Source organism: Nicotiana tomentosiformis, chromosome 12, assembly GCF_000390325.3.
Source record: "Nicotiana tomentosiformis chromosome 12, ASM39032v3, whole genome shotgun sequence".
Lineage (NCBI taxonomy): Eukaryota > Viridiplantae > Streptophyta > Magnoliopsida > Solanales > Solanaceae > Nicotiana > Nicotiana tomentosiformis.
In genome coordinates, this window is record NC_090823.1 from 42,819,735 (window position 1) to 42,829,091 (window position 9,357).

A 9,357-nucleotide genomic window follows, 5' to 3' on the forward strand; every position below is an offset into this window, starting at 1 on the left:
GCTGTACCTTGTGGGTGTAAGCATGAGTTGTTGCAGCTGGTTGAGACTGATACCAGGTATGGCTTTAGAATCGGGTCTTTTGGAGACGAACGGAAGGTGAGAATTTTGACTCGGAGAATGCAATGGCACTCCTCTAGAAAACCCTTAGCATCCTCTGAAGCTAAACCACTGAAAGTAGGAGGGTCATATTTCTTGAACCTTGCAAGTTAAGCTGCTCTTCCTCAGATGTTGCTGCCCTGTCCGCGGGCTGGACTGGAACCACAGGCTGTGTCGCTATGACACCTGGAACCTGACCAACGTGGACTGCTACTCTGGAGTGTGGGCGACAGGAGTCTGGGTTCCTCCCCCGGTCTGTGAAGTAGCTGGTGCAACCGAAATCAACCCCGCCTGAGCCAATATACCAAACATGCTCAGGAACTGTGCTAAGGTCTCCTGAAGTCCGGGGGTAATGACAGGCGCCTCTGATACCTGCCCCCCAACTGGAACTACTAGCAGTTCCTCAACTGCTGCTCTGGTAGGTGCCCTAGTTGCGGTACGTGCTCCTCGTCGGCCTCTGTCTCTGCCCCTACCCCTAGCGATATCCGCTCTGGGGGTAACGTCATCAAGAACTGCAGTTCGTGTCATCACCATCTGTGAGAGAATGGAAATGACAAAAGCTCAAACTTTGAGATCAATGAACTCGCACGATAGGAATGAAGGAAGTGAGACTGTCCTAATAGTTCTATAGCCTCTCGTAGATAAGTACAGACGTCTCCGTACCGATCCACAAGACTATACTAAACTCGCTTATGACTCGTAGCACCTATGAACCTAGAGCTCTGATACCAACTTGTCATGACCCAATTTTCCCTCCATTGGGTATCGTAATGGCACCTAGTCTTAGGGATTAGGTAAGCCTAACATTAACTGAATAACAACAATAATTAAATAACATCTATCAATTTTTGAAATAAAAATTTCTATAAAACTTACAACTCTCAAAAACCGGTAGTACAAGTCATAAGCTCTACGGAGTTTGTTTCAATTTTCTAAATATAGCTGTTTTAAATAAAGTAAATAGTGTGAATACAAATCAGAAGATGACTCTGAAGCCTGCGAATGCAGTAGCAGGTTTACCTTGAGTCTTCACACCAATAATCCGCACAACTAGGTAATGATCAACTGACTTCGAAATACCTGGATCTGCACAAAACAAATGTGCAGAAGTGTAGTATGAATACACCACAGGTACCCAGCAAGTATCAAGACTAACCGTAGTGGAGTATTGATGAGAAACAGTCAAGACACCTACTGGACTAAATAACCTGAACAAGTGTAGGTATAGGAGTAACAGAGTATGATATCTACATAAAGACTATGTGAAGCGGCAAATAATACGGTAATTGTAATAAGGAGGGAAAACAACAACTATCAGCGGAACACCATAATAATGTCATAGAAGAATGAACGGGAACACAACCTAAATCTGATAATCACAGATACAAAAAGGACAAGTAACAACTCAACAAAACAACCGCTTTCACACAAGGTTTTAGTCAATAGACTCCACGAGGTATCGAACCTCATAATATTCACAACTCACGGGTCCCAATACCTGAACCCTAACACTTAGCATCCTGTGCTCTCATTATAATTTATAACCGCACTGACAACTCATGTGCCAAATATAGTCATTCTCACATAGAAGGAAATTAAACAAGGATGTACATCTATACTCAACAATATCAAGAATCCTCTTTAACTGATAAGAGTGCTTACCTATGTATATGCTTGTGCAAGTATTCTAACATAGTTCATGCCAACTAGTAAGTATTGGAAAAGAAATAGACAGCACGTAGAATGTTTTCTCAATACTTTCCACAAGATAAAGCTCACACAGATAAGTGTACCACTACACAACATCAACAACAACAATGCCCCCAGGCCATCACAAGTCATCACATATCAATCCCTGACATAGCCCACCTAGTCTCGCCACGTGTGCAATAGTAAAGTAAATGCGCACCTTGTCTCGCCACACGTGCATAATAATCTTCCCACCTTGTCTCACCACATTCGTAACCCACATATATATATATAGCCCGCCTTGGCACGCCGCATGTGCAAATACCAATATTAACAATAACACGGCAGAAACCTCGTGCAACCCAATAACACTCGCACGGAAGAAACCTCGTGCATCACAATAACAATAACCGCACGACAGGAACCTCGTACATCATAATAACAACAACCGCAGGGTAGAAACCTCGTGCATCACAACAACAAGTACAACAGCAACAATGACAATGATACAAGGGTACGACAAATAAGTCAATTAAGAGACTCCAGAACTCAAAGAAACAAAGGAACTATGTCACAAGGAGTAGCCACAGTAGTGAATGCTAGTCATAATAAGAACAACTCAACAAGAAAGGAAATACTGTGTAACAACGATCCATAATATACAGTTCGACAACGAGAGAGCTAACACAAGTCGAATAACTCCAAATAAGGACAGTCACTAAATTATAGGATATCTAACTTCTTTTAAGGTTGGGCAATTAGGAAAGAGATACAACAAATTCAATAAGGATAAGTAGCAGAAAGATAATCTTAGCCTTAATTAAGGGTGAACAATTACAAAAGAGATAATTATAACTTCAAATAAAGATACGCAATTAGGGAAATGATAACATGGCAATGGAAGAGATAACAATTTCAATTAGGGCACATATGAATCAAGTAAACAGTAAGAGTGGATTATGAAGAAATTAATTCTAATTAAGCAGGTAAAGGTGAAACTAGTAATTAAGGAATGTAATCATAACAAGTACAACTGCATATTCAATGAATGCAAGTGTCACGCCCCGAACCTAGGAGCGAGACAAGCACCCCGTGCCTCACCTAACCTGGCGTACCAAATTGCGACTAAGGGACTCTGAACACATAATGTCATACTTTGGCCATGGGGCAACCTTGCAAGACAATTTGTGAAGCAAAATATAAAACTGAATGGAAACTAGCGCTAACTAAATATCAATATAAAGCTAGGCCGACAAGGCCGTCATAGCTACTACAGCTGACAAACCACCAATTTATACAAACCCAACATACTGCACTAACCAACAGGATATGCCTACAAGCCTCTACTGATAGATGTACTGTGATCGGAACAGGGCCCCGACCTACCCATAACATATATACAGATATACATAAGATGTACACAAAACTCTAGACCTGGCAACTCCGAAAGACGTGGAGCTTACCGATCAGGCGGAACTCGGGAAACACCTACTGAGGAGGTCTACCCGTCTGTCTGTCTGAACCTGCACGCATGAAATGCAGCGCCCCCAAAAAAGGGACGTCAGTACGAAATAATGTACCGAGTATGTAAGGCAATAAAATAACTGAAATCTGAAACTGAACTGATAATATGATAACTGAAATTAACTGGGAGTCAAAGATGATCTGGAGATATACTTACCTGCTGATACTGACTCAACTCCTTCAATATAGTAAGTAAAATAATTGTACGGCCTTATAAGGCTCGGTATATATAACTGCTCTGCCATAGTAGGCTCGCTCATAGGCGCTCGGCCATACTAGGCTATGTATCTCGACCATGCTGGGCTCGCTCATAGGCGCTCGGCCACAGTAGGCTCGGTATATAACTTTCCATCTGATCAGAGGTTGCCCAATAGGGGCCTGCCCATCGATTATAGCTCGATGGTAATGAAAATACTGTAATACTGTATATATAGGCTTGCTGCTCTCTTGACTGGAAGAAGACAATACTATATTGAATATAGAATCTCGATAAGGAATAATATTGTAACTTATGAGACTAGAATAGTGTGAATAAATTCATGAATATGAACTTCTCTTTTTGTCTCATTACTAACACATGTAGCTACGAGATCATGCCAAAATGAAGGAAGGCTTAGCCTTAACATACCTTATCACAATCTTTCCAATCACCAAGTTGAACTCACCTCTTCGCACCTTAATCTACAAGAATGATAATAATACTATCGTTAAGTTACGAAAGGTACAACTATCGCACAACGAACGACAAACCTATTTTGTATTAAAACGGGCAGCATCTCCCCTATAATATGCCCTTCCTCCAACTTCAAGATAACACCAACAATACAAGAACAGAACAATAACAACATATATACATCATTTTCCAGCCCTATATACACCATCAAATACTACAAAATAGCCCAACACACCCCAATCTCTTCGTACACAAAACGACCACCGTAGTAGTGTCAAACAACCCGAAAATGTTATGACGAACGACCAGCCAACCACCCTACATTTATATGGTGTTTATAAACCCCCTTCCTCCTCCAAAACTCCACAAAATAGTAGTAAAACACGCAGCCAAACAGCAACACAAAACAGTCCACAAAACAGTCCGCTACAAGTGAATAACTCGAACTCACGGCTTCCGATCACCGTCCCGTGAGTTCTTACAAGTATAGAACGACTTACCATGAATTTACAGAAGAAAAAATGGATGAAAGAGAGCAGTAAACTCACCTTATTTGTTGGATAACTCAGCTCCTATCTTGGTTCTTCAAACTCTAAGTTTTACCTCCAATTGGAACTTGAAAGGGAGAGAAAATCAATTAGGGTTTGTGGGAAATTTTTGGGAGGATTCTTTGCAGAGCTTATGTCTGGTTATTATGCTCTATTTTAAGTCTAATATATGAAGAAAATAGGCCCTTAAAAGTCCTCTTTGGACGACCCGAAATGGCCCATTTTTGGGCTTTCATTTAAGCAAGTAGGTGACACACCTACTTGTCACCTAGCAGCTTGCGCAGTATCTCAAAAATGCACATATCTCTCTACTCCGATGTTGTATTGACAAATGGTTTAATGCGTTGGAAAATAGACTCATATATATTTAATTTGATGGGTGGAACACACCATAACTCTAAGTATATTGGGAGAAAATCGCAGTTACATTTGACCCAAAGTTTCAGTAAAACTTATGAATGTAACTTGTGATGACTTTCATCGACTTTTGTTCCACAACTCGCTTGACATCAAAACATAACACACGGATGTCATACAAATAATATAAATCATAACATAATCTCCTTATCATGTTAATCACCCTAGTCTCACCCCAAAGGTACATGTTATAACATTTCCAACTTGTCGACTTTCGATGAAACATTGTTTTATTTAATTGCTTTAGCTTCTGAACTGTCCAACCCTCTTTGTACTTGTTGTTCATGATCTTCAATATTTGTAACCTCAGAGGTAACATGATTAACTTACTTTATATACTTTTAAATATTATCTCATTTTTTTGTCCTACATTAGTTTGCTTACGACGCATTTTTACGTACGAAAATATAGGGTGTAACATCACTCCCCCCTTGGGAACGTTCGTCCTCGAATGTTTACTCTTGGAGACTTTGGAAACTTTTTCCAGAGTATCCTTCGTACACTAGGTTAAAACCAACCTGCACGTAGCCAGAAACATACTATGCATGCCACACATGGCCAATCTTTATAAATAGCAGCAATTTGCCTCACCGACCGTAAATCATAAATATTGAAAGTGAAAAATAAAAGCTTACCTGATGACCTGCTAGCCTACATAGAGCTATGTTGTAGCGTCCCATCTCGAACCATATCTTCATTTTGAAATAGGTGGGGGTATTTAGACTTCATTTCTTCCTCCGATTCCCACGTCATCTCTTCTACATTCTTGCTCCTCCATAAAACCTTTACGGAAGCTACCTCCTTATTTTGTAGATTGCGGATTTGTCGGTCTAGGATGGCAACTGGAATTTCCTTGTATGACAAGTCCTCTGTAATCTGTACATCATCTGTGGGCACCACTCGGGTAGGATCGCCAATGCACTTCCGTAGCATAGATACGTGAAAAACCGGATGGACAGACTCCAATTCTGAGGGCAACTCTAACTCATAAGCTACTTGGCCCACTCTCCGAATGATCCTATAAGGCCCAATATACCGTGGGCTAAGTTTTCCTTTCTTGCCAAACCTCATCACGCCCTTCATAGGTGATACCTTTAAGAATACCCAGTCATTAATCCTGAACTCTAAGTCTCGTCGTCGCATGTCAGAATATGACTTCTGACGACTCTGAGCTGTCAACAGTCGCTCACTGATAACCTTTACTTTCTCTATGGCCTGCTGAACCAGGTCTGGCCCATGTAACCCAGATTCTCCAACATCAAACCACCCTATAGGAGATCTGCACTTACGCCCATACAAAGCCTCGTACGGAGCCATCTGGATACTGGAGTGGTAACTGTTATTATATGCAAACTCGATAAGAGGTAGATGTTCATCCCAACTTCTTTTAAAATCCAACACACATACTCGTAACATATCCTCGAGCGTCTGAATTGTGCGCTCGGCTTGTCCATCAGTCTGTGGATGAAAAGCTGTGCTGAGATTCACCTGAGTCCCTAGACCTCTCTGAAATGACCTCCAAAAATGTGCTGTAAACTGAGCCCCACGGTCAGATATAATAGAAACTGGTACTCCGTGTAGCCGCACTATCTCCTTAATATATAACTTTGCATAATCTTCTGCTGTATATGTAGATCTGACCGGTAGGAAGTGTGCTAATTTCGTGAGCCTATCGACTATCACCCATATAGAATCGAACTTACAATTAGAACGAGGTAAACCCGTGATAAAGTCCATGTTTATCGCCTTCCATTTCCATGTCGGGATCTCTATAGTCTTCATTAGCCCTCCAGGCTTCTGGTGTTCTATCTTCACTTGCTGGCAACTAGTACATTGGGCGACAAACTCAGCAATGTTCTTCTTCATATCATTCCACCAGTACACATCCTTAATGTCATGATACATCTTCGTTGATCCAGGATGGATGGAATACCATGAATAATGTGCCTCTGACATAATCTTGTCTCGTAGCCCTGCTACATCTGGAACACACAAACGACCCCTGTATCTGAGAACCCCATCTCCCTTGAGCTCTAACAATGGCTTCTTCTGCTGCGGAACTCGCTCTCTCAACTCGACCAACTCTGGGTCCTCGTACTGCCTTTCCTTGACTTCAGCTATGAGGGATGATTTTGCAGTGTTTTGGATTACAACTCCACCATCCTCAGAATCTACTAACCGAACCCCCAACGAAGCCAATTGATGAATCTCTCTAGCTAATTGTCTTTTCTCGGGCTCTACATGTGCTAAGCTACCCATAGATCGGCGACTTAAGGCATCTGCTACAACATTAGCTTTCCCTGGATGGTAGAGAATGTTAACATCGTAATCTTTCAATAACTCAAGCCATCGCCTCTGTCGCAAATTCAACTCTTTCTGCTTGAAAATATATTGTAGGCTTTTATGATCAGTAAATATATCAACATGAACACCATATAAATAATGCCGCCATATCTTAAGTGCATGGACAACCGCAGCTAACTCGAGGTCGTGGGTCGGATAATTCCTCTCGTGCTTCCTCAACTGCCTTGAAGCATACGCAATTACCTTCCCATGTTGCATCAGGACACATCCTAACCCGACACCTGATGCATCACAATACACGGCATAACCCTCTAGACCCTCTGGAAGTGTTAGAACTGGAGCTGAGGTCAACCTGTTCTTAAGCTCTTGGAAACTCCGCTCACAAGCCTCTGTCCATTGAAACTTAGTTTCTTTCTGTGTCAACTTCGTCAATGGTGCCGAAAGGGAAGAAAAACCCTCTACGAACCTCCGATAGTATCCTGCTAAGCCTAGAAAGCTACGAACCTCTATCGGAGTGGTAGGTCTAGGCCAAGATTTCACGGCCTCAATCTTCTGAGTGTCCACCTTTATCCCTTCATCTGATACAATATGCCCCAAGAATGCTACAGACTTCAACCAGAACTCACATTTAGAAAACTTAGCATACAACTTACGATCACGGAGGGTTTGGAGTACCGCTCGCAGGTGGTCCGCATGCTCATCCTCTGAACGGGAATAAACCAGAATATCATCAATAAATACTATCACGAACAAATCTAAAAATGGTCGGAATAGGCTATTCATCAAGTCCATAAATACAGCGGGTGCATTAGTCAACCCGAAGGACATGACAAGGAACTCGGAGTGGCCATATCGGGTCCTGAAGGCTGTCTTCGAAATATCTTTTTCCCGAACTCTGACTTGGTGGTACCCCGACCTCAAATCTATCTTTGAAAAGCATCTAGCCCCCTGCAACTAATCAAATAAGTCATCGATCCTTGGAAGTGGATACTTATTCTTAATAGTTACCTTGTTCAGCTGCCTATAATCGATACACATCCTCAGCGAGCCGTCTTTCTTCCGCACAAATAGTACTGGTGCACCCCAAGGTGAGGTACTGGGCCTAATGTAACCTTTCTCCAGCAAATCTTTTAACTGCTCCTTCAACTCCTTCAATTGGGCAGGTGCCATTCTATACGGAGGGACGAATATTGGTTGAGTTCCTGGAAGCAAATCGATGCTAAAATCAATCTCTCGCTCTGGAGGAATACCTGGAAGCTCATCTGGAAACACATCTGCATACTCTTTGACTATGGGAATAGACTGAAGTGTAGGTATCTCAGCATCTGCATCTCTAACTCGCACAATATGATAAATGCACCCTTTTGCGATCATTTTCCTCGCCTTCAGATAGGAAATAAACCTACCTCTGGGTGTTGGTGTATTACCTACCCATTCAAGGACTGGCTCACCCGGAAAATGAAATTTGGCTGCCTTTGCTCGGCAATCAACTGTGGCATAGCAAGCTGCCAACCAGTCCATGCCCATGATAGCATCAAAATCCATCATCTCTAGCTCAACTAGGTCAGCTGAGGTCTGACAACTACAAATTGTCACCGTACAACCTCGGTAAACCCGTCTAGCAATAATCGATTCTCCGACCGGTGTAGATACCGCAAAAGGATCACTTAGTATTTCAGGCACTATACCAAACTTCCTCGTGACAAATGGGGTAATATACGATAAAGTAGATCCTGGGTCTATCAAAGCATAAGCATCGTGAGAGCAAATGGTTAATATACCTGTCACAACGTCTGGTGAAGACTCCTGGTCCTGTCGACCCGCTAAAGCATAGATACGGTTCTGATTACCACCTGAACTGGAACCTCTACCTCAACCTCGACCTCTACCAGCTGAAGACTGAGACTCGCGCCTTGAAGGATGCACGGACATAGATGATCCTGTTGCTGAACTCGCTGGTTGTGCCATTCCCCCCGAATCTTTATTTGGGCAATCTAGCATCATATGCCCCGGACGCCCACATATATAACAAGCATCAGAACCTGCTCGGCATTGGCCCAAGTGTCCTCTACCACAGATGTCACACCGCGGAGGAAATGACCATGT

General features: G+C 42.3%; 1 protein-coding gene across 1 annotated transcript; it reads right to left on the minus strand.

Annotated features, from left to right (window-relative positions):
- Positions 1-306: 306 nt before the first annotated feature.
- Positions 307-7,509, minus strand: LOC138902545 (uncharacterized). Its single transcript, XM_070190426.1, has 2 exons — positions 6,895-7,509; positions 307-630 (listed from the first exon to the last, which is right to left on the minus strand). The coding sequence occupies exons 1-2, from the start codon at positions 7,507-7,509 to the stop codon at positions 307-309; spliced, it is 939 nt and encodes a 312-aa protein (XP_070046527.1).
- Between the last annotated feature and the right edge of the window lie 1,848 nt (positions 7,510-9,357).

Excerpts from the sequence above, each read along its gene's own strand:
- LOC138902545 (XM_070190426.1), bottom strand. The coding sequence starts at position 7,509 with ATGCAACATGGGAAGGTAATTGCGTATGCTTCAAGGCAGTTGAGGAAG. Across the intron at positions 631-6,894 it reads GAGACAAGATTATGTCAGAG|ATGGTGATGACACGAACTGC; the intron begins GCACATTATTCA and ends ATTCTCTCACAG.